The sequence below is a fragment of the Octopus bimaculoides genome, chromosome 1 (assembly GCF_046866305.1).
Source record: "Octopus bimaculoides isolate indiv1 chromosome 1, ASM4686630v1, whole genome shotgun sequence".
In the NCBI taxonomy this organism is placed as follows: Eukaryota; Metazoa; Mollusca; class Cephalopoda; order Octopoda; family Octopodidae; genus Octopus; species Octopus bimaculoides.
The window spans coordinates 79,948,326-79,975,604 of record NC_142928.1 but is presented as its reverse complement, the minus strand read 5'-3'; the positions used below and the strand labels follow the sequence as shown (position 1 = coordinate 79,975,604).

Here is a 27,279-nt window from a genome sequence, read left to right as displayed (position 1 = left end):
CTGGAAAGAAATAAGTCAACAGAAATAATTGAAAGAATAAATTAACAAGATTTAAGATCTTGTAGTTTATTTGAAGCATTACAATTTAACCCTTTCAATACCAGCCTAGTTGAAACTACCTCTAGTAGTACAAATGTCTTGTTTTCAAAAGTTCTGAATTAAAATCTTTCACCAAACCTTAGTCACAATTTATGTTCCCAACACTAGCTTAATGATAATTAAGTTATTTTACTAAATTCTTCGTTATATCTAAAATTAATTGAAAGAAACACAGAGCATCTCAACAGAAATATGGTAACAAATGGGTTAAGTAAGGTATCATCATCATCATCATCATTTAATGTCTGTTTTCCATGCCGGCATGGGTTGGAGCAATAAGGATATAATAAAAGCTACTTAACAATGTAAGAAAATATATTTATCCAATATTTTATCTTTAACTAGCTCTAACCATATACTGAATAATTTTACATGACATGCACAGTATAGTGAGGGACAAAGGAAGGAAGGATGGATAGTTAGATGGATGGATGAAGGATTGGACAGACGGAAGGATGGACGGAGTAGCAAGAAAGGATGGATGGACAATGCATTTTGGTGAATATGGATGAAAAACATAGAAAACTGGAGTTGGATGGCAGGATGGACAATAAAGTAATGAGATTGCATGGCTGAATAGATGGGTGGATTGTGTAGTGAGGATGAAGGGATGGTTGCAGGGACATATGAAGTGTAGTGATGACGGATGAATGGACAGTGTTATACGGTGAGAATGGATAGACAGGGATTAGAGTAGAGAGGAAGAATGGATCAATAAACATTGGTGTAGGTAAGATGAAATGGGCTGCAGTAAACTTGGGAAAGTCAAGATGTTCGTTAAAATTTTATTGACCATTTATAACTGCAGACAGCTAAGTACTGCTTCTTGACTTCATAAGTTACTCATAGTTTTCATTAAACAGTTTTCATAGAAACAGTAACATTTGCACTCTGGTAATATTTGAAATGCTTTAAGGCAGCGAGCTGGCAGAAACGTTAGCATGTTGGGCGAAATGCTCGGTGGTATTTCATCTGTCTTTACATTCTGAGTTCAAATTCTGCCAAGGTCAACTTTGCCTTTCATCCTTTCGGGGTCGACAAATTAAGTACCAGTTGCATATTGGGGTCAATAAATTAAGTATCAGTTGCATACTGAGGTCGATCTAATTGACTGGCCCCCTCCCCCAAAATTCCAGGCCTTGTACCTAGAGTAGAAAAGAATATTTAAAATGCATTTTAATAAATGAGATTGTCACAGACAAGTATTTATTAATGCATTTATAACAAGCAGATGTTGCAATCTATGTATAACTTGTTGCATTTTACATATTCAGTAGTGTACTCCATAATTACTAAGATATTAGTTGGTATTTCCAGCTGGGTATTTTGCTCTGCTCTGAACAGCAGGCTGTGTATTGAACATATAGCTTCTATGAGAAGCTATCTCTCTCTTCCCCTCCCATACCCATCTTCCCCCTCTCTTACATCCACCTTCCCCTTCCCCCTTCATCGTCAACACCCCCTCATAAGCTCATCCCACCACACCCCAACACACTCCTACTCTACCTTCCCACTCCACCCCATCCAATTCCTTACACCCACCACCCACCCCCTACCCACAGACCCCTACCTCTACCCCAGCCTCAGCCTAACCCACACTCCACCCATGCCTTCCCCACCTCCCAACACCCTCACATCACACCACACCAATACCCTCGCATCACACTACAACTGACCAAGTGCTTTCTCCCTTCCCCATTTTCACACTACATACGTCAAGATCACCAGCATTCTATCTCCCACACACAGCCCCTCGTTCTTCGATCACCGTTTGTTATCTCCCCCTTTTCTTAGCTCTCCTGAAAAAAGAATTTCTAACTTCCGGTCAGCCATTGTTATGATCAGCCATTATTATGATTGACCGTTGACTGGACACTATTCAATTTTTTTTCTCCGTGTTTTTCTCCTTGTCTCCGTATTCTTTCTGTTGAAGAGCGTAGCGCGAAACGTCAAAGACTTTCCGTATTCCCGAGCGTCATACTAATACATCCTTTTGTTATTTACACCACCTGTCCTCGTCTGTTGTTTTTTCGTATATTCTCCCATATATATATATATATATGAATAAAAATTTAAAAAATATAAAAAACGGTTTTGTATGATCGTGTATAGAGGAATATATTATTTAATAGAGTTCCAACTCTGTCTGTTTTTTTATGTTTTATTTATATTCTTATAAAATTAATGTGGGATATAGAATATGGTATATATATAATATAAATAGTAAAATGAAATGAAGTATTGAATGTCTTATTGAATATATGAAATATTGAGTATTAAATATATAAAGACTAGTATACTTTCCTGCTTCATGACAGATAAAAAACAGACAGAGTTGGAACTTTTTTAAATAATATATATATATATATATATATATATATATATCATCATCATCATCATTGTTTAACGTCCGCTTTCCATGCTAGCATGGGTTGGACGATTTGACTGAGGACTGGTGAAACCAGATGGCTACACCAGGCTCCAATCTGATTTGGCAGAGTTTCTACAGCTGGATGCCCTTCCTAACGTCAACCACTCCGAGAGTGTAGTGGGTGCTTTTACGTGTCACCGGCACGAAGGTCAGTCAGGCGGTACTGGCAACGGCCACGCTCAAAATGGTGTATTTTATGTGCCACCCGCACAAGAGCCAGTCCAGGGGCACTGGCAACGATCTCTCTCGAAAGTCCTTACACATGCCGCGGGCACAAGTGCCAGAAAGGCGGCGCTGGGCACAGGTGCCTTCATGATTTCGCTTTCCCTAATAAGTTTTCGCAAGCTGAGTTTCGTGTCCAATGAAGGAGACAACATTGGCATGGGTGACAGTCATCGAATTTAACTCGATTTCGATTTCACTTGCCTCAACAGGTCTTCGCAAGTGGAATTTAGTGTCCAATTTACTCGATTTAGATTTCACTTGAGACGACATTGGCATAGGTGCCAGTCGTCGAATTTAACTCAATTTCGATTTCACTTGCCTCAACAGGTCTTCGCAAGTGGAATTTAGTGTCCAATTTACTCGATTTCGATTTCACTTGAGACGACGTTGGCATAGGTGCCAGTCGTCGAATTTAACTCAATTTCGATTTCACTTGCCTCAACAGGTCTTCGCAAGTGGAATTTAGTGTCCAATTTACTCGATTTCGATTTCACTTGAGACGATGTTGGCATAGGTGCCAGTCGTCGAATTTAACTCAATTTCGATTTCACTTGCCTCAACAGGTCTTCGCAAGTGGAATTTAGTGTCCAATTTACTCGATTTCGATTTCACTTGAGACGACGTTGGCATAGGTGCCAGTCGTCGAATTTAACTCGATTTCGATTTCACTTGCCTCAACAGGTCTTCGCAAGTGGAGTTTAGTCTCCAATTTAGCTCGATTTCGATTTCACTTGCCTCAACAGGTCTTCGCAAGTGGAGTTTAGTGTCCAATAAAGGAAGGTACGCATAAGTGGACTGGCTGAGGCCTTAGATTTAGGTCTCATTTGGCTTGCCGGGTCTTCTCACGCACAGCATTTGGCAGAGTTTCTACAGCTGGATACCCTTCCCAATGCCAACCACTCAGAGAGTGTAGTGGGTGCTTTTACGTGCCATCGGCACGAAGGCTAGTCAGGCGGTACTGACAATGGCCATGCTCAAAATGGTGTATTTTATGTGTCACCCGTACAAGAGTCAGTCTAGGGGCACTGGCAACGATCTCGCTCGATAGTCTATACACATGCCGCGGGCACAAGTGCCAGAAAGGCGATGCTGGGCACAGGTGCCATCACGATTTCGATTTCGCATGCCCCAATAAGTCTTCGCAAGCAGAGTTTTGTGTTTAATGAAGGAGACGACATTGGCATGGGTGGCAGTCGTCGAATTTTGCTCAATTTCGATTTCACTTGCCTCAACAGGTCTTCGCAAGTGGAGTTTAGTGTCCAATTTAACTCGATTTCAATTTCACTTGCCTCAACAGGTCTTCGCAAGTGGAGTTTAGTGTCCAATTTAACTCGGTTTCGATTTCACTTGCCTCAACAGGTCTTCGCAAGTAGAGTTTAGTGTCCAATGAAGGAAGGTACGCATAAGTGGACTGGTTGAGGCCTTAGATTTAGGTCTCACTTGGCTTGCCACACAATGTGTTTCTTTCAGTTTCTGTCTACTAAATCCATTCACAAGGCTTTGTCGACCTGGGGCTATAATAGAAGAGACTTGCCCAAGGTGCCATGCAGTGGAATTGAATCCAGAACCATGTGGTTGGGAAGCAAGCTCTTACCACACAGCCACTATTTACTTCCCAGTACAAGTTTTCAGTTCACAATTAGAACTCGTCAAAGTTAGAATACTGAATAAATGTTGTCTTCCTTCAAACTCTAATTTCTTAAGTGATTTTTATAAAACATATTTTTGTAGGTCATTCTAAGAGTTATGATGGCTGGGAAATTGATGAGATAGAATCCTAATCACCATAGTCGAAAGTTCACATCTTGCTCTTTCTATTATAGTGTGTCTTTATAGCCAAAATATTAAAGTACAAAATAAAATTATAATGCTCAGGCTATTGATAGATAACATAACAGATATTACATCATCATCATCATCGTTTATCGTCTACTTTCCATGCTAGCATGGGTTGGACGATTTGACTGAAGACTGGCAAGCCACCAGGCTGCACCAGGCTCCAATTTGATCTGGCAGAGTTTCTACAGCTGGATGCCCTTCCTAATGCCAACCACTCCGAGAGTGTAGTGGGTGCTTTTACGTGTCACCGGCACAAGGGCCAGTCAGGCGGTACTGGCAACAGCTACGCTCAAAAAGGTGTTTTTTACGTGCAACCTGCACGGGAGTCAGTCCAGTGGCACTGGCAACAACCTTGCTCAAATGATTTTCTAACGTGCCACCAACACAAGTACTAGAAGGCAATGCTGGTAACGATTACGCTCAAATGGTGCTATTTACGGGCCATTATGTTCCAGAAACAGTATTAACAGAAATGAGGAATAAATTCTGCATGAGCCTAATGAGGAGAAACTGGAAGACGGATAGAGATGGGTGATATGACTACAGCTCAAGAAATAAAGGGCTTAAGGATTCCAGAACCCTGTGACATACATGAATGAAATCTTCAAATGCAACACGGACTTTAAGATCAAGACAGCTAGAGTTGTGAATGAAAAAAAGAACCTTACATAAGAAATGGATGGGCATTCTTAAAAAATATATTAACGCCTGTCACTGACTAACTTTTGAGCAAGAGCAGAGTCCAGCCAAATACTAGATAGCATGATGATAGTGTGATAACACAGTGGCAAGCCTAGAATGAAGATAAAGAAAAGAGGTAGCAGAAAGCTAGATCTAATGTCAACTGTCACATTTATCTAGCTAGAGGAGAAGCATGTATGTTAATTGACAATTAAAAGGAGAATGTATGCTAATGATAAGTTAATTAGAGGATGAGAGAAAAGTAATAAGAAATATAAATATAGTGTAATGGAAGAAACTAGAATGTCATTGGAGAGAAATGTCTGAAATAATCTCCACCAGACTAATTTCCCAACCAGTATGGCTGACATCCAACTAGACATTCTATAGGTCAATGCTTATCAGAAATATGTGAATGGTGATTCTAGAGAGTTGAAACCCTGGGAAAGAAGGATATAAAATAGTACTAGTGCAGTAATTGGGGAGGCCTGTCTTTCATCTCATCATTAATAAGAATTATGAAAGGAGTGACAAGTGCAATAGGTAGACCTATGTGAAGGTGATATGAAGCTTGCTAGTTCAACATAAGTTTTATAGTTACAGTAAAAGATACAGAAAAAGAAAAAGTCTAAGGTTGTGCCATATTGACAAGTGAATGTTTATCAATCAGCTAAATGGCCTTCTTTTAGATTGGATGTAGGATATACATACATGTGTCCACAACACTTTCCCATATATGTGAGTAGTGCTCTAATATGAATCTTAATTAAACTTTATAGTAACTCAACAACTGGGCTAACAAAATATACACCAAAAACTTGAAGCTTCTGACAATAGATATATGCAGGCCTCTGAGTTTTATTTTTAAGAAGTAGAAACTAATAGTCAGATGAGGATTTCCAGTGTTGGTGAGAAAAGGCTTGACTATCAGAGCTAGTGGTGTATGTTGGCAATGTAATTCCTGAATTCTTTATATTTTCCACTGCTTAAATACAGAGATATATTTTCTAGTTCTGAAGGAGAAACTTAATTTCCAGGATGTTAGAGAAGTGACATTGCCATGAGAGATCATAATAAATTGCAAGACCTAACCTTGCTTAAGTAGCAAGTTTGAGGATTTAATTTGTTAGCATTCCATGTGTAGAGAATATGATACAAGAATGTTGCAAGTGGGTCTGGATGATGCTCAAGAGATTAAGTTGTCATGTACCATTGCGGGAGTTTTTCAAAGAAGATGTGTTCAAGAAAACATATCAAATAAAAGTTGCACATAGATGTACACACATATACACAAACACAAATTTATTGAATGAATTATTTAACTTTTCTCACTTACTTTTCATTTGAAAGTAAATAAAGAGCTGTTGCTGTTCCTATGACTTCCTGCATATCTGAACCTGAAATATTTATTATAATCATTGATTAAATCAATTTCCATACAATCATAATTTACATGCATGAACACAAGCATAGATGTATATGCAGACAAATGCAAACATACACACATACAAAGATACATGCATGCATACATACACACACATACACCTTGTATTCAGAATGAAATGGTTGAACGAATGAAAGAATTACAACATGGTATCAAAGAATTCCCAGACCAGTTCCATAGCACGCCAACAGATGGCAGTGCAAGGCTGTGTGTGCAATTGAGAGCTAGCATTGACCTTCATGAGGTAGTGTGCCGAGTGACAGTGTTTTTACTTTGCAAGTTGTGAAATTTGTATTTTTGCAATCATGTGAATGTTGTAATCTGTGATCTATGTAATGGACAGGAAGTTGAAACAAAGAGCCAACATGAAATTTTGCATTAAACTTGGGAAGTCTGCTACCGGTACAACTCTGAGACAAAGCAACAGTCACCACTATGGAAGAGCCCTTCACCTCCATGACCAAAGAAGGCACAACAGAGCCACAGCTCAATCAACAGCATGATCTTCACATTGTGCATCAAGAATTCATCCCCCAGAGTTAGACTTTCAATCGAGAGTTCTACTGTGAAGCTTTGAAGCATTTGAGGGAGGAGATTCAGCAAAAATAACCGAATCTGTGGAGGGTGAAGTATTGAATTCTTCATGATGACAATGCACTCTGTCACTGAACTCTCCTCACTTGTGAGTTTCTTGCCAAAAACAACATGGTATTGCTTCTGCACCTGCCCTATTTGACAGATTTAGCATCTGCAGAAATCCATCTCTTCCTCAAGGTGAAAATGCAGCTCGAAAGTTGCTGTTTTAACATCATTCTCGAGATCAAGAGCATATCACAGAAGGTCCTTGACTCACTTACAGAAAACAACTTCCAAGCCTTGTCACACTGAATATCCCCGAGAACTACGTTAAGGGTACACGTGTCTGTGGAGTGCTCAGCCACTTGCACGTTAATTTCACGAGCAGGCTGTTCCGTTGATCGGATCAACTGGAACCCTCGACGTCGTAGGCGACGGAGTGCCAACACAAAAAAAATGTGTTTGTGTAAGTATAAATGTATATAAAGATATAAAAATTGATAGGAAAAATGTTATTGCCTTTAGGCCAAACTAGGTCAAATTCTTTCCTTCAATACATGATTGACCTTGACTTGACTAATAGCGGTTGCAGGCATGCACGAGTGCACACACACATTTCTACGTCCAAACTTGTTTCAGTGAGGATTTGAAAACTGGTTTTATTTTATGAAACAAGTAAAGAAAATTTTTGAATTTAGTTTTAATTGTAAAATTACATCTCTCAACAACTAAAAGCATTTGTTTACAGCTTTAGAATTATTGCATATATATTCAAATATTTCATTAAATCATGCAGGTCAAACAATGATGGAAAGGCTCCCTCGTTGGTTGCATTTTTTTAGTAGATATCAATGATCAGTCAGTAAATTACTTGGAAACAGGTGAGGGTTGGTGACAGGTGGGGCATCCTGCTTTAGTAAAAATCTTCTTCAGCAAATTTCATCTGACTGATACAAGCATGGAAAAGTGGACATCAAAATGATGATGATAACCATATATATTTTCCAGCATGGAAAATGAACTGCTTCCCAACCACATGGTTCCTGGTTCAGTCCCACTGCATGACACTTTGGGCAAGTGCCTTCTACTATAGCTTTGGGCCGACCAAAGCCTTGTGAGTGGATTTAGTATATGGAAACTGAAAGAAGTCTATCAGATGTGTGTGTGTGTGTACATTTGTTTGTCCCCCCACCATCGCTTGATGCGTTTACATCTCCGTAATTTAGTGGTTCAGCAAAAGAGACCAATAGAATAAGTACTAGGCTTACAAAGAATAAATCCTGGAGTCGATTTGTTCAACTAAAGGCAGTGCTCGAGCATGACTGCGGTCAAATGACTGAAACAAGTAAAAGAATAAAAGAATACACACACACACACACACACACACACACACAAACCCATGCAAGTGTGAAGTGTGTGCATATGTATGTGAATGCAGAGGAATGTCTATGTTCTACATCTCTCTCAGCTTGAGCAAAATGGCAATAATGTTGACAATACTTATGTACTTTATGACTAGTCACTCTGTGCTTTCAGAGATGTCTAGCATAAATCCTTTATTCTTAAAAAGACAAGTAAAGAATGGCAACTGGAAGAGCATCTGGCCATAAAATCCAACTTCAAATAAATTCTAATCCAACCAGCTAACATGAAAAAGGAATGAACAAACAAACATAAAAGCATAAACTATGACAGTGTATTCAGTGTCTAGTATGGAGGTACAGAAGCACAAGAAATATAGTGAGATCATTAATAGGCTAACAGAGAAGATAGACTTCGTAAGTGGCAGATGCACAAATGCTATCAAAAGCAAAACTTCATATGAAATAAATTCCTTTAAATGTTCAGATAACTCCCTAGAAGTAGTTGATAGTTGTTACCTAAGTGAGTTAGTTAACAGTGAAGATAGGCTTTCAGGAAGTATAATAGCCAGAATAAGAACAGGGTTGAAAAGTTTAAGGAGTAGCTATCTCTAGTAATAAAGAGTTTCTCTCTTTGAGTAAAGAGCAGATTGTATAATGCTTATATGAAGTACAATTCTCCATGGTAATGAGGCAACATGCTCTACTGGATGCATGTTATTGAGCATGGATGCAAATGAGCTGAGAGAAAAGCTGGATATAAAACGAATCATAGATAGTGTGCAAGAGAGAAGACTACAGTGGTATGAGCATTGGATGTGTATGGAAGATATCAGTTAACTCTCTGCTTCCCAACCACATGGTTCTAGGTTCAGTCCCACTGCATGACACCTTGGGCAAGTGTCTTCTACTAAACAGGTCTTATCTGGCCTAAATATTCTGTTTTATGTTCAAACTGGCTACAGCCTCTCACACCTATCCTATATCATCCGAAAAATAAACTCTCACATCCTTGACATCTTGAAGCTACAAGATAATGCATGATCAATTGAAAACATTGTGAATAAATAAACATTATATTTGAGAGAATAATCCAAATACTGAAGAGTCAAAGAGTGTCAAGGCTAGATGAGGATGAAACCCATGGTGAAGATTTAGGTAGAAGATGAGAAACAAAAAGGTGAAGACTGATATCAAGATGCTAAACCTGATAAGTGACAATCTGCTAGGATGGAGAAGACCATTCAAGCATTACAAGATGGATGTTAAGTAGGTGGTGGTGATGATGACAGTTGGGATTCAGACCTGTCCATATTCAACCCACCATCACCAACATCCCTTTATCATTTACCTCTATCACATCATTAAGTAATGAGGGATGGTGCATTTTATCTTTCCAGAGTAGATAAAATAAAAAACAAAACTAACAATATATTAGGGAATATTAACCCTTTAGCATTTAAACCAGCCATATCCGGCCCAAATATTTACCTGTTTAATGTTCAAACCAACCAGATCTGACCTCCAATAACTATCCTACAATGTTATTCTAAAAATAAGAAATCATATCATCAAAATCCCCAAAGCTATCAGATAATGCATGAGTAATTAAAAACAATGTGAATAAAGAAGCATTACATTTGATAGAATAATCTGAATGCTAAAGAGTTAAATTGTTAATACCTACCTGCTTCTCTGTCCCCCCCTCCACCACCACCATACATACATACATACATGATAATTTTACAAACTTTTACCAATGTGAGAAATGAAAAGTTTTTAATATACTATTACTTATGACAAGAATTTAATGACATAAATAAGATAATGGTTAGGTTCACTGTCACCCTTAACAACACATATTAAAAGCCAGTGAGGAAGCCCCTATGAGGGTACTGGACCTGCTTGAAAGAAATAGTAATAATTTCTCCCTTTATCATACATCATTGTTTTAAAAGAGAACGCAACATTGAATAATGAAGTTCTAGAATCAATGTATCATCTAACAAGAAGATTATGACTGGAATGCCATTCATCAGAGATCTACTTGACCAAAACTGATGTGGGAAAATAAACAATACATACATTTTAACGTTACAACAATGCTGTAAATGTATGTTAGAATAGTTTGATATCTAATGATAAATATTGTTATTAATATCATTAAACAATGATAACAAAGTAGAAGTTAATATGTAAGTACATGCTTTTCTTTCTTTTACTGCTATCTCAGATTAAATTACTTTCCAAACAAACTTAACTCAAGAAAAGCAAGAGAACATGGCCAAATAAAACTTACCTATGATTGCAATTTCAACCATAATCCATAATATCAAACGTGGTATTCGGTGGTAATATGTGTAGCAAATCTCAGCAAGATGCATGCCTGTGACAACTCCCAGCCTTGCAGCAAGTCGTTGCATTAACAGACCAAGTATTGTTGCTGACATCAAAACCCATAGTAACTATTTGGAAATATATACAAATATATATAAACAAAAAAAAAAAAAAGTCAAGTATTATGTAAGTGTAAGGCATAAATTTTAAAAGATAAAATAGGATATTTCCCTTCATATGTATATTAAGAATGTGATGAGAAAACTCAATGGAAATTTAGCAACTGGGTACTACCTCCTATTTGATACGTTCGGCCGTATAGCCTTCTTTGTTTATTTCACTGTTTCGTTTTCCTGTCTTGTTTTCTGTCTGCCACTACATTCCTCCATGGAAAAAATTTAATTTGTGTCCGTGGGAAGAGCCTTGTAACGATGCGTCCTGCCCTAACTCTTCGAAACGCCAGTGTTATAATGGTGGCAGCTGATGAAGGAAATGTTCTCTATGTGGCCTGTGTGTTTTCTATACCTTGTTTATCATTTTGTTCATGGTTTTTTTGCAACGTCATGTACCCAGATATGCATCTATATATACATGTAGATGAAGGTATGTACATACATGTACATATATATGCATATACTCATATATTATTTATTTATATATATATATATAACAGTTTAACATATAAAAGTGAAGGGTTATTCAATACTTTAAAGTATAGTACATACTTATTAACTTCTACAGGGAAAATGTTTGCAATGACTTCAAAGTTTCAGCTTGCTTCTTTCATTAGACAATGCTTTATTTTGGTTCTTTCTGATTTTATATAATCTTTGACAAGTTGTTTTTCAGTAGGTGGAGTAATGTGAATGATAGTTATGTGTGGCGTAGATTGGCAGGGAAAGTATTTGTATAGGAAGGGAAGTGACTAGAGGAGAAATAGTATGTGTTTGTAGGATGTGGATTGATTGAAAGGTATGAAGAGATTTATTTTGGTTTAATATGGAAATTTTATTGTTTAGGGTATATAATATATACATATATATATATGCACACACATACAAATACATTACATAGACACACAACTCACACATACACACACAAATATATATGTATGTATATATATTATTCGGTTAAAATACATTTGATTAAAATGTCTTACGGTTAAGCTGGTTCCTATGTATTTCCCTGAAGAGAAGATTACATCCTTATCAACATCACCTATTCCTTTGGAAGGTACAATTTGTAATCTTCGAAACATATGTTGGAAATAAAAGAATTCATTTAACATATGCGTTTTACTCCATTTACTAAATTTGTATGTATATATATGTGTGTGTGTGTTGGATATATGCGACGCAGTAAATATTCTCTGCAGACATATTCCTGGAATTAGCGCGCCAAAACGAAGACTTTTGAATTTTACTATTAAGCTGTAATTAGCAGAACCATATACACGCGCACCTATGGCAGTGGGCAACTTTGTATGGGGTTCTGATGATTATGGTTCCATTACAAATCAGGCTGATGAGAAATAGACAGTCGGTAAGATTGTTAAAATTCGAAACCGGTCCCTGTTTAATAATGTTCCTTTTCGGTTTTTTTTTAAATGTCTTGCCCACTTATGTTTTGGTATCACGCTATATTTCATGTTGAGAACAATTTAGGTCTTTTTAGACACAAGATGTGATCTATTTCTAGCATATTAAATGTCCACGTTAGTGGTCAACGTCATATATAAAAATATATATATATATGTGTGTGTGTGTGTGTGTGTGTGTACACACACACACACACACACACACATAATATTGATACAAAACGAAAATTTTAAATTTTAATCATGTCAAGAACAAATTATTAAAACAACAGATGTTTATATGTAATATTCATATACTATGTAATGCTTAATATGCAAACCATTACCTTAAATCCAGCTTTAGCACCTGACTGCAAGTCTGATTCAATATTTCCTGGGTCCAGGTAAGCAATGCTCATCAAGAAGCCAGGGCCAGTGAAAGCCCATAATTTACGAAAACTGAATTTATACTGAAACATAAAACATCAATAATATAACAATGAGAATAAGTATTACTTTTGATCTGTCATTTCAAAATGATGAATATTCAGTACTAGTGGCCTGGGAAAACATCTGGAGATTAATGACTATTGCATGTAGTGAAAAAAAAAAAAAACAACCTCACAGTCCAGCCCATGTTGATGTGTGGTGGTTTGTGTATCTTGATGACACTGAGAGCTATGAAAACAGGCAGCAAGTTCTTGGTAGGGCTTCCAATGCTGGACAGGTCAAAGGATAGTGGCAAGACTAATATGGACCATGCTCATCAAGAAGCCAGGGCCAGTGAAAGACTAATATGGACTATGCATTCCCAGAGGTAAAAATGGATTTGTGTAGGGTCAACACCCCTACCTAGAAAAAAGCAAATTTACAGAAGCACTGATGACAATTCAAAAGTAACAAGACCTGGAAGAAGAAGGCCTTTCCTCAGGGAAACATATGGCCAGAAGGGAGGTCCTAAAATACTAAGAGAGAACTGAAAAAAACAGGGATCTCTCTGAAGAGAAGCAGAACAAACAGCCCAGTGTTGAGAACAGTGGAGAAAAAAGTCATTGATATGACTTCAATCCACAGAGAAAGTGAAGGCCTTAAGTAAGTAAAACAGTGTAAATGACCACAAGGTATATTATGTAAATGGATTGTTGTGATCAGTGAAAATATACCAGTGCTGAGAGAAGAGCTTAACCATAGTAGAGGAAGAACATATGTGTAATGGGGGAAGGTTGTAGCTCAGATTTATCAGATGTAGTTACAAAAGGTTGCCAGTGAATACAATATGTCATACTATAAGACTTGGTCAATTTACACCAGTATGGAAAAATGGAAGTTAAAATTAAAATGATGATGATGATGATGGCAGTATCACCACCTCAGCCAGTTATGACTTACTGGTCCACCTAACAATATTATATGCTTTTGTATATCAATCATTCAGTTCTATTCATATACAACTCTTACTGTCATCAAGAACAAGTTCTCATACAGGAAGGTGTACATCTATGTATACATCTATGTATACATCTAATGTAATATCTAGTCTTCTGTATAACTGTGATACATGATAAATAATAAAGAAGCTCATCAACACATTTGTCTTCACTTATCATCATAAAATTCTATACATAGGCACAGGTGTGGCTATGTGGGTAAGAAGCTTCCTTATCAACAATATGGTCTTGGGTTCAGTCACAGTGCATGGTAATTTGGGCTAGTGTCTTCTACAATAGCCCCTATGTTATGTGAATGGATTTGGTAGACAGACACTGAAAGAAGCCTGTTGTATATATATGTAGTATGCATATGTACAAAGTAATAGTCAAATGTGACTTCAAAGCTTCACCGGTTGTAGCTTCATTGGACAGTTTGACAAAACCACAACCAATGAAACTTTGAAGTCACTATCAACCTTGTGTGTGTGTGTGTGTGTGTGTGTGTGTGTGTGTGTGTGTGTGTGTGTCTGTCTGTCTGTCTGTCTGTGCTGTGCTTGTCACACCACCACTTAACTGGTGCTGGGGTGTTTATGTTCCTATAAGTTAGTGGTTCAGTAAAACAATTCAATAGAATAAGTATTAGGCATAAAAAAATAAGGGGTTGATTTTGTCTTTTATTAAAACCCCTCGAGGCAGTGCCCTAAGCATGGCTGCAGTCCAATGATTGAAAGAAATAAAAGATAAAAGATCAAGTGGAGAGAACTTGTCTCAAATGAAGAAGTAAGGGAGTGGAACAACAATCACTAGTGATCGTAAGGGTATTTAGACAATGTCACAGTACCAGGCTGGGTCCCTTGCAAGGCTTCCTCAAACAAGACTTTCTAACTTTTCAAGGAAACCCAGAGACAAAAACAGAGAACCCACTTGAAAAGGATCTGAAGTCCGATAACACTGTAGCAAAATTTTAATTTCTGTTTTTTTTTTGTCTTTGGCCAGTAAGTTTTATTTCCCTATTTGCTTCTATCTAGAAATCAAAAGTAATGACTACTATTTCCTTCAAACTTTGTTTTTGTGACCTGGACATGAATGTTTGGAAACTGACCTATTTTCTATTACATTTGAGACAGATTCAGCATTGGGTTGCTGAAGCAGAAATATTGTTATAGCAAATATTCTGCTCAGTAACACAGATTTGTTTGTCAACCGCTTGACCATAACCACTTGAGCATGTCCTTTAGTGGCTGACAATACTTGCATCTCTGATCATGAGCAGGAGTAGTGGGAGAGCATCATAGCCATGTGTTGAGAGGAATTCTTTGGGGTTTGAATAAAAGTAACAAATCAAAGTTTGAAGGAAATGTTAGCCATTTTTCATACTTTCTAAAGGTAAGCAAATAGGAAATAACAATTGCTACCCAAGGACAAAAATTGTGTTATACAGTGTAATTATCATAGATTGCTGGTTGGTAAACAAGGGTTGTCCTAAAACAATACATATGGAGAGCATGTGTTGTTATCTGTTATTTTAAAAGTAAATGAATTTATTCCAAGACATCACGGAAAACAAAGAGTAACCAGTCACAAAGTCCCTAAGGAATATCAACCATCACCTCTATTTTGCTCAAGCAGTGACAAGCATGGAATATCAATATTCCTGCACATTAACACAAATATACTTATACATACATGTATTTATGTACGTGTGTGCTTGTGTGTGTATATAAAGTCTGTCATACCGGCCATGACGAAGGGAAATAGCCCTGAAACTCGAGTCGCCTTTATATATTTATATTTATATATTTGATCCTTTATATTGAACACTCAATATTTCATCTACATTCAATATTTTATTTCATGGTGCCATCCATTTTTATTTTATTTTATATTATATATTGTATATTATATTATATATTGTATATTCCATATTCTATACCCCACATTGGTTCTGCAGGAATATAAATAAAACATAAAAAACAGACAGTGTTGGAACTCTTTTAAGCAAAATAATATATTCCTCTATATACAATCATACAAAAAAAAACACCTTTTTTGTATTTATTTTTACTCGCATATCATCATCATCATCGTTTAACGTCCGCTTTCCATGCTAGCATGGGTTGGACGATTTGACTGAGGACTGGTGAAACCGGATGGCAACACCAGGCTCCAGTCTGATTTGGCAGAGTTTCTACAGCTGGATGCCCTTCCTAACGCCAACCACTCAGAGAGTGTAGTGGGTGCTTTTACGTGTCACCCGCACGAAAACGGCCACGCTCGAAATGGTGTCTTTTATGTGCCACCCGCACAAGCCAGTCCAGGGGCACTGGCAACGATCTCGCTCGAAAATCCTACAGGAGCCAGTCAGGCGGTACTGGCAACGGCCACGCTCAAAATGGTGCATCTCATGTGCCACCCGCACAAGAACCAGTCCAGGGGCACTGGCAACGATCTTACTTGGCTTGCCGGGTCTTCTCACGCACAGCCCATTTCCAAAGGTCTCGGTCCGTAGTCATCGCCTCGGTGAGGCCCAATGTACGAAGGTCTTGCCTCACCACCTCAGCCCAGGTCTTCCTGGGCCTACCTCTTCCACGGGTTCCCTCAACTGTTAGGGTGTGGCACTTTTTCACGCAGCTATCCTCCTCCATTCTCACCACATGTCCATACCAGCGCAATCGTCTCTCTTGCACGCCACAACTGATGCTTCTAATGTTCAGCTTTTCTCTCAAGATACTTACACTCTGACGGGTATTCACATTGACATTACACATCCAACGGAGCATACTGGCTTCATTCCTTGCGAGCTTACGTATGTCCTCAGCAGTTACAGCCCATGTTTCACTGCCATGTAGCATGGTTGTTCGTACGCATGCGTCATACAGTCTGCCTTTTACTCTGAGTGAGAGTCCCTTTGTCGCCAGCAGGGGTAAGAGCTCTCTAAACTTTGCCCAGGCTATTCTTATTCTAGCAGCTACACTTTCAGCGCACCCACCCCCACTACTAACTTGGTCGCCCAGATAGCGGAAGCTATCGACTACCTCTAGTTTTTCACCCTGGAATGAGATAGAAGTTGTTTCCTGTTTGTTTGCAGTCTTTATTGCACCTGAACATCTGCCACAAACAAAAACTAACTTGCTAGTTAACCTGCCTTTGATGTTGCTGCACCTCTTATGTGTCCATAGCTTGCACCGGGTACATCTTATAGAGTTACTACCTACTCCTTTTCTACATACTGAGCAGGGCCATCTACCTGAAGGGGTTTGTGTTTTATCTACCTTCCTACTTATTAGGATTTTGGTTTTAGCTAGGTTGACTCTAAGGCCCTTCATATATATATATATATATATATATATATATTATGTATATATACTAGCCTAAGTTACAGGCATTGCTCAGAAGTTCAAAGAATGTGAAAGGAAATAAATATATTTATTCAGATAAAAAAAATATTTTCAGAAAAATTCTATCAGATGACATGAATATAAACGAAGTTATTAAAACAAATCCTGAAATCAATCACTGTTGAACTTTGTAGAACTTCTAAATATACAATGTTTTCAGTGTGTCCTTTATTTGGTGTACAAAGGAAAAGAGTTTTGGGACTTCCAACTTGTGAACATCCTACATATAATTGCCCATGAGAGAAGCAAGATTAAGTCCAACAACGTTGAGAGATTGTGCTTGAGATTTGTTTATGGACATAGCAAAATTTAGTTTCACTGGGAACCTGGGCCGTTTAAATTCATAGGGGACATCAGATGGAATTAATGGGATCCATGGAATGAAGACATCGTCACCCTTATATTTCCCAAGAGAAATGAATTTTGGAGGAAATGACTAAATCTCGTTTCATTATCACAATTAAAAAAGCATTTATCTTTACTTTAAAAAAAAAAAAGAAGTGGGGTCGTAGATGTATGACAGAGAATTATTCAATATCATGTTTGCTTCTATCAGAACTGTTTACCTTTAAAGTGAAGAAACAAAATTGACAGAAATGACAGGTATGTAAAACATATTTCTGTTTTTGAAAAAAAGTTAAAAATTTAGTGACCCCTGCTAGAACTTTCCCTGAGTAATGAAAAACCTTCCTGCCAAATTTGGTATAGATTGATCCAGCAGTTTGGCTGTGCATAGAGGAAACACACACACAGAGTGAATTTTATAGATGCCATGCTTATGCAGAGCAGGAAGAAAAAGAGGTATACCACTCTAACAATGGATAAATTAATGTAGGCCAATCATTATCTATTTCAACTTTTCATGGCATAGAAAAGATTAAGAGTGAAGTGGGGAACACATAAATCTGTGTTACTCCTTAACAGAACAATAGGCCAAATGCCTAGGGAGAAATTGTTGATTCAATTTCGAATCTGAGGTAGGATCAATATCCAAGTAGAAATAGTCACAACAGATTTAAATATGGAATATCGAGTGTACTCTAGCTAATTTTGAACAATTATTTGAATAACTCATGTTGATATTTCTAACTTTAGTCATGAGAATATTGAACTTTAAAATTTATAAAGTTTATTGTATAAATTGAAAGATATCCTACAGCATATAAGCGTGTGTCCGTATGAAGACCTTTCATTATTTAGAAACCTTGCTGTTTCTTTTTGTTCAAACCTCGTTTCATTATCACAATTAAAAAGCATTTCAGAATCGTTTACCTTTAAAGCAATAAAACAAAACCAACATAATTTCCAGACTGCCAAATTTGGTACAATTAATGCAGCGGTCTGGCCGTGCATAGGGGAAACAAACACACATACATACAGTAAAAATACAAGTGAAACAATTAGTGAAAGAAGAAAAGTGAAACAATATTATAGTCTTATGAAAAGTGAAAGAATAACAGTGAAACTATTATACCACTGTAAAAGAAAATTGGAAGGTTCATACAGGGTGGGCTACAGCCCCCTATATGGGCAAGGACTAAGATTTGAGCCCCCTACAACCTTCCCCAAGTAATGAAAAACATTCATGCAAATTTGGTATTATACCACTGAAAAATAAAAATTGGAAGGGTCGTATGGTGGGGCTACAGCCCCCCTATATGGGCAAGGGCCAAAATTTGACTCCACTAGAACCTTCCCTGAGTAACGAAAAACCTTCATGCCAAATTTGATACAGATTGAGCAGTTTGGCTGTGCATAGAGGAAACACAATCGTGAATTTTATATATATAGATATATATAAATATATATATATAGATATATATATAGATATATATATATATAGATATATATAGATATATATAAGAGACACACCAAAACCACCACCACCACGAGATCGTTGCCAGTGCCCCTGGACTGGCTCTTGTGCGGGTGGCACATAAAATACACCATTTTGAGCGTGGCCGTTGCCAGTACCGCCTGACTGGCCTTCGTGCGGGTGACACGTAAAAGCACCCACTACACTCTCTGAGTGGTTGGCGCTAGGAAGGGCATCCAGCTGTAGAAACTCTGCCAAATCAGATTGGAGCCTGGTGTAGCCATCTGGTTTCACCAGTCCTCAGTCAAATCGTCCAACCCATGCTAGCATGGAAAGCGGACGTTAAACGACGATGATGATGATGATGATATATATATATATATATATATATAAATCCTCATCATCATTTCAATATCCATTTTCCATGCTTTCTTGCATGGGTCACATGGCATACCTTAAGTTTAATTGGAGGAATCTCAAATTTATTAGTTTGAATTTTGCTATAGTTGCTTCATAACTCTAGCCATGTTTTTATATATATAAAGATTTGATTCAGAGATTTGATCACTGACTATTTTGTGCTTCTAAGACAGATGAAACCATATTGGTTGTAATACAGGACATATTGTTAGTAGTGGGGGTGGGTGCGCTGAAAGTGTAGCTGCAAGAATAAGAATAGCCTGGGCAAAGTTTAGAGAGCTCTTACCCCTGCTGGCGACAAAGGGACTCTCACTCAGAGTAAAAGGCAGACTGTATGACGCATGCGTACGAACAACCATGCTACATGGCAGTGAAACATGGGCTGTAACTGCTGAGGACATACGTAAGCTCGCAAGGAATGAAGCCAGTATGCTCCGTTGGATGTGTAATGTCAATGTGAATACCCGTCAGAGTGTAAGTATCTTGAGAGAAAAGCTGAACATTAGAAGCATCAGTTGTGGCGTGCAAGAGAGACGATTGCGCTGGTATGGACATGTGGTGAGAATGGAGGAGGATAGCTGCGTGAAAAAGTGCCACACCCTAACAGTTGAGGGAACCCGTGGAAGAGGTAGGCCCAGGAAGACCTGGGCTGAGGTGGTGAGGCAAGACCTTCGTACATTGGGCCTCACCGAGGCGATGACTACTGACCGAGACCTTTGGAAATGTGCTGTGCGTGAGAAGACCCGGCAAGCCAAGTAAGATTGTTGCCAGTGCCCCTGGACTGGTTCTTGTGCGGGTGGCACATGAGATGCACCATTTTGAGCGTGGCCGTTGCCAGTACCGCCTGACTGGCTCCTGTAGGATTTTCGAGCAAGATCGTTGCCAGTGCCCCTGGACTGGCTTGTGCGGGTGGCACATAAAAGACACCATTTCGAGCGTGGCCGTTTTCGTGCGGGTGACACGTAAAAGCACCCACTACACTCTCTGAGTGGTTGGCGTTAGGAAGGGCATCCAGCTGTAGAAACTCTGCCAAATCAGACTGGAGCCTGGTGTTGCCATCCGGTTTCACCAGTCCTCAGTCAAATCGTCCAACCCATGCTAGCATGGAAAGCAGACGTTAAACGATGATGATGATGATGATGATTACAAAGAAGAAATATATCATCAAAAGGATTTTGTATGATGGTCTAAATGATATGAATATTGATGTAAACTGTCCTGATATTAAGAAATAGATCCGAATGCATTGATAAGATAATCATTTAAGCTACATAGCTAGCAGGTGAAATAACAATTGTTATGTTAAATTTGCAGAGAAAAGTGAATGAGTGAGAGTGTGTGTGTGTGAGAGAGAGAGAGAGAAAGAAATGCAAAGATCAATTTCAAACCATACTGGTGGGTTTTATAGTTAAAAAAAAAAAAAAGAGCTGGATCATAGAAACCTTTCTTCCTGTTTCTCAATGCCAGCTGCAATAGTGGAGTTAACAGCATGGGATAAAGATCGCAATCTGCTCTCATGACTTGCTGTAAGTAGTTCAATTCTTTTACCTAGCTGATATGATCAATACTGTGGCTGGTGCTAGATATAGCCTAATGGCTAAGGATTGGAAGTGGGTAGGAGAAGATCCAAGAAACAATTTATTTCTCATGTGAAAGGCATATATGAGAAGAATAATGTTCTCATCATTGCTATAAAAACCTATTGTCTCTGAAGGTTGTAGATGCAGAAAATAAGGTGGAACATTCCAAATTCATCTTTCTGGTATATTTGAATTGAAATTCTACATGATACTGCATCATTCGGATGAATTTCAATTGGAAGATAATTTGGTGAAGCAAGTCCCTATTTCAGTTCTTTTATTCTATTGGTCTCTTTTGCCAAACTGCTAAGTTACAAGGACATAAACAAACCAAAACTGATTGTCAAGTAGTGGAGTGGGGTACAAACACAAAGACACACATACATGCACATGATATATATATATATATATAATGATGGACTTTCACACAGTTTCTGTCTACTAAATTCACTCACAAGACATTGGTTAGTGCAAGGCTATAACAGAAGACACTTCACTGAAGTGCCATGCAGTGGGACTGAATCCAAAACCAAACACGAGCTTCTTAACCATGCAGCTATGTCTGCAATTGTATGAGAAGCTCTTCTTCAATTTGACAGGTTCTGTATTTAATCCTGCTGTGTACCCACATCCCCTTCCCATACTGTAAACTGGGTGGTTGAGAAACAATTACAGGTTACAGACAAGCAACCTGACCCAGTGATGAATATAAAAAAATCTACAGTGATTGGCAAGGAAAGATTTAAATAGGGTTTTTAGGTTTTCCTGTAGTTAAAAGGAATTAATATCTTAATCCTGTAACATTTGAACTGGCTGTATCTGGCCAAAATATTCTGTCTTATTTTCAAACAGGTTAGATCTGGCCTCTCACACTAATCCTACAATGTCATTTAAAAAATAAACAATCACATCATCAAAATCTCAATATTATGAGATAGAACATGATTAGTTCAAAACAATGCTAACAAACAAGCGCTACATTTGATGGAGTAATCTGAATATTAAAGGGTTAAAACACATTTTCTAAAGAGTCTATTAAAGATTGTATTGACATGAAAGTATACTGTTCAGTTTGCTTTCATTTTGTTGTTGATAGACAGTCAAGCAACAATTTGTACTAATACAAACTAAAAAGGTTTTGATAATTGGAGATGAATTTAATAAGTATGCGTACCATAATCACCATCATCATTTAACATCAGTTTTCCATGCTAGCATGGGTTGGACGATTTGACCAGGGCTGGAAAGCTGGAGAGCTGCACCAGTTTCCAGTCTGATATGACTTGGTTTCCACAGCTAGATGCCCTTCATAACACCAGCCACTTCACAGAGTGTGCTGAGAACTTTAGCAAAAATAAATGTTTGACAGATATGGAGATGGATCGGACACATATCGCGGAAAGAACTCTCAAATGTGACACGACAAGTACCTGACTAGAACCCGCAGGGGAAAAGGAAGCGAGGAGGCCTGAAGGAGACATGGAAGCGGAGCATTTTGGATGAGCTCAGGATCACCGGCCTGACATGGGACACAGCTAAGAAACACGCCAATGACCACAAAAAATGGAAAATAACTGTTGAGGCCCTATGCTCCACAAGGGGCAAAAGGGATTAAGAAGAAGATGCTACACGGAAAGAATCAGAAGGCAATGGGTTATATTCAAGTTCAAAATGTGACACTTTTATTTACAGTTTCACAACAACGCTGAAGAAACGTGTAATGCAAGAAAATTCACAGGGTACAGACAATCAAAATTTAAACCTTCAGTCAGACAGGAATAACATAGCAAGACATGAATATATTCGGTTGCACTTACTAATTTTTACAGGTTCTTTAGTCTGGTACTGGATATTAATCCCATAGTACAAAGCCGGAAAACTAGTCTTGCTGAAGCAGTCAATTTCAGCCAACAAGATAACACGATATAATAAGCCTCATAATGGCTTAAAAAAAGAAGGCGTATGTCAAGTGAAGCAGTGAGTATAAGGATTCTGAGTTACTAAAAAAAAAACACTTAGCCCAGTAGTCATAATGACTAAGAAATTGAACAAGTAATCTTCAGATGCAGCTAACAGAATGAGAAGCTTGACAGTACATTGTTAAAAGTAAAAAGTCTTCACAGCAAGTGTTGTTATTACTGTAAGGCTTAGAGCGTTCCAAACAGTCATAACAACAAAATCACTTAAATTTTTTTTTTACAAAAATTATACAGGTATTTTAAAAAATTTTCATTCAATAAATAATGTTTTTACATTACATATACATTAATAGAATAAACTGTCAGTTTTCCAAATAGCGAATTAAAATTTGAAAGAAAAATATTAAAAGAGAAAGAGAGAGACTTGGCAAATGAAAATGGAATATAGATTACAGTTCAGCAGCCCATCTGTAAATTTTGTAGTGTGCGTGTGTGTGTGTGTGTGTGAGAGAGAGAAAATTGCAAATAATGAATGAAATAAACATGAAATGAAAAAAATCGTATAAATAAAAGGGCATTGCTACAGATGTATATGCCCCCGACTGCAGAGAATGCAATGAATATTTAAATTAGTAAAGAATTGGATGCAGTGAATGCAATGAATATTTAAATTTGCGAGAAATTGGAGTTAAAAAATTCAATAGACTCGAGAAATCAAAATCAAAGGAAATTTCTCAGAACATGAATTCATAAAAATATTTCCAGATGGTCAACTCTTTAATAATTGCTTTCTTTTAGAACTTTTAGTAATTGGTACATACCTAATTAATAAGCAGCTTTCTCCATTATAGAATAGATTCCCGGCTGAATCCAGACCCACAATCCTGAAATTTTGGATTCCCAAGTTTTCATTACTGTGATTTGTTTATGGCGATTTTTTTAATGTGATTTTTTGCAACAAATTTTTTTGTACAATAACAATTTTTAAAATCTAAATGCAGACTCCATGAGTAAATTAAAAACATTCCAGGCTGAATCTGGACCCGCAATCCTGAAATTTGGGATTCCCAAGTTTTCATTACTGTGATCGTTTTTGGTGATTTTTTTACGTGGTTTTTGCGAAATAAATTTTGGAAATAATTGAAATTAATTGCAAAATCCAGCAATTATTTTTGGTGATTCATTTTACATGATTTTTTGTGACGAATATGATCATCAATGGAATATGACTCAGCAACGACTGTCTCATCGAAATGGTGATTTTCATGTTCAAACAGCTAAAGTTTGTAGCCAATGAAGAAAAAGGAAATGAAAATACCACCACCACCACCACCACTACTACTACTTCTATCTGTTTGCAGATCTTCCTATTTGGGGTCAGTAGCTTAAAAGCTATATACTAGCTAGTGACAAATATGAGGTGAATTTTCACTCTATGGATCACTTAGATGTCTAATTCACAAAGTTCATGCAGATGTATTTCAAGGAAAGGGATGAGCAATAAAGATGTGAGATTATTACTCTAGTATTGACACATAAGGAGCATTTGATAATAGAATGATGGGTAAAAGCAAGCAATGAGTTTGCAGTAGGAGATCCAACCCATGCCAGCATGGAACATAGACATTAAAGATGATGATGATGGAGAAACACAAGATGGTAAACAACATGACTACAATAAAGAATATGGAATAATTTTTTCATATGAAGTGACATGATAGTTTGAAAGTAGAAGGAAGAGGAGATCTATTTGACATTTCTGATCAAAATGTGAGATCTTGCCTCTCTTCTTTGTGATGAACTGGTTTATGTCACTTATGACCTTTTTGGAGCAATGCTAGTTTAGAGTTGCCTGGATTTACAACACAGATTAGCAGCCCTAGATATGAAATGGTGACCAGGTTGATGGATGCTATTATTCTAATAATTTTCTGTTGCATCAAATGCAAAATGACTGCAAGCCTCAAAGGGCATCTGCAAGGAGATATTATGAATAAAGGTCTTTCAGCAGAAGTGAAGTAAATTTGCATGCTGGAGGAGGGGGTTAAGTCTAATGTTTATTCTTCTACTCAGAGTTATTACGATTTTAAACTGTTTACACAATATTTTCCAGCAAAGATAATCCTAGTTTCCTCAGATCCTACTCTTTTTACTGCACTACTGATATTTCTCAATGATTCGAAAAATAAAACTAGATTTTTTTTTCTAATTTGTCTTTAATTAAATTTTTTTAATCTATTTTTAATACATGTAAAAGTATCTACATGATACAAGCTATCCACTAGCCCCCGACTCGCGTATTCTACCTGCACATAACAAGAAAACTTTTACACACGCCCTACCTCAACAAACCAATCTACATCTCTTCTCTTCCTCACATTTCCCCTTCATACACTATGCCTACCTCTCACTCCTCAATCCTATCCTCATGGCCCTGTTTTTCTGTATCATTGCTATCCAGTAGCCCCACCACCACCACTACCACCACCACTCTATATGTACCCAGATTTTTGCCACTCACTTCCCACTCCTGCTCTGCCCTCTCTAATCACGCTTCTTTCACAATATCCTGCCACTTATATTATAACATTCAAACCTCAAGGGTATGCCCTGGCACCTGCTACCATCTATATCTCTCTCTTCCTTTACTCAACCATCCCATTTATATTTTGATCCCTGTCCCTTGTGAATATGCCCAGCATTTTGCCACCATCTCCATCATGCTGTCTCCCACTCTCTCTCTCTCCTTCTCCTGCTCTTCTCTCAGGTTGGGTAACCATGTAACTCCTTTGCAGCAGCACACCTGTTTCTATCTTCATTCTTGATCTCTCTCTCTCTGGCCTGGTAACCTTGTACGTCCTCTACTTTTCATCATCTGACACAAGATTACCTTCTCCAATGCTCACTCCCCTCTCACAAGAATTTTTTTTTGTCTTGGAAGATACTTGGTGAACCTGTCAGCGCAGGTGCCACTTAAAAAGCATCCAGTCCACACTGTAAAGTGGTTGGCATTTGGAAGGGCATCCAGCTGTAAAAACCTTGCCAAAACTGACCTCACCTGTGCTTGTGCCACATAAAAAGCACTAAATCCACTCTGCTAAGTGGAAGGGCATCCAGCTGTAAAAACCCTGTCAAAACAATCACAGAAGTCTGGTGCAGACTTCTGCTTGGCCGGCTCCTGTCAAACAGTCCAACTCATGCCAGCATGGAAGGTGGACATTAGATGATGATGATGATGATGATGATGATGATGATGATGATGATGATGATGATGATAACTAAAACTTTACTCGGATTTCTTTTTTTTCTTTTTTTTTTTTTACAATTTTTTCTTGAATAATTCATTTATTTTCCAATATCATCATCATCATTTCATGTCCATTTTCCATACTGGCATGGGTTGGACAATTTAACAGGAGCTGGTCAACTGGGACTTCCCAGGCTCCATGTCTGTTTTGGCATCGTTTCTATGGCTGGATACCCTTCCTAACACCAACCACTTTACAAAGTGTACTGGTGCCTTTACATAGAACTGGCACCCACGGGCCCGCAAGATTAGGAATATATATATATATTAACTCTTTAGCATAAATGTTCATCTATTCACATTATTTTGAATTAATCATGCATTATCTTGTAACTTTGAGATTTTGATGACATGACTTCATTTTTAAAATGACATTGTATAGAAGGTGTGAGAGGACTGATCTGACCAGTTTGTACATAAGACAAGTAAAATATTAGGGCCTGATATGGCTGGTTTAAGTACTAAAAGGTTAAAAAAACTGAAATGCAGGTTTCCTGAAGGAGAAAAAAATAATTAGAAAAAGCATGCAGGTACAAAAGCAAAAGTTGAATCACTAAACATGAACTTACATCCTCTGTTTCTGGTATTTGTATTTTCTGTTCAAAATATGTAGATCTTGTAGGGGTATTATTTCTCGTATCATCAGGTGTATTTTCCTCATCATTATCTTGAAATTAATAAAAATCAAGAAATTTCATTAAAATAAAATCAAATTTGGGATCCAGTTCAAAAACAAAGGTTTTACAGTTTATTTTGTAGTATTCAAAGTAATATCTGACACAAAGCACCAATTACTGTGTGCAGATGTATTTGCAGGTGGAATATGGTAACAATGCACGT

General features: G+C 37.6%; 1 protein-coding gene across 4 annotated transcripts in view; it reads right to left on the bottom strand.

The window, feature by feature from the left end:
* The window catches only part of LOC106867577 (natural resistance-associated macrophage protein 2), an 80,985-nt gene that overhangs the window by 31,078 nt on the left and 22,628 nt on the right, over nt 1-27,279 (bottom strand). For 3 of the 4 annotated variants that reach the window (XM_014912485.3, XM_052967646.2, XM_014912486.3), the window contains exons 2-5: nt 27,009-27,106; nt 12,917-13,039; nt 10,956-11,121; nt 6,612-6,672 (exon numbers count right to left, since the gene is read on the bottom strand). In XM_014912485.3, coding sequence (XP_014767971.1) covers nt 6,612-6,672; nt 10,956-11,121; nt 12,917-13,039; nt 27,009-27,106 — 448 coding nt within the window. Of the gene's footprint in view, nt 1-6,611; nt 6,673-10,955; nt 11,122-12,916; nt 13,040-23,953; nt 24,017-27,008; nt 27,107-27,279 lie in introns of all 4 variants that reach the window. The other variant, XM_089352675.1, reaches the window with a different exon arrangement.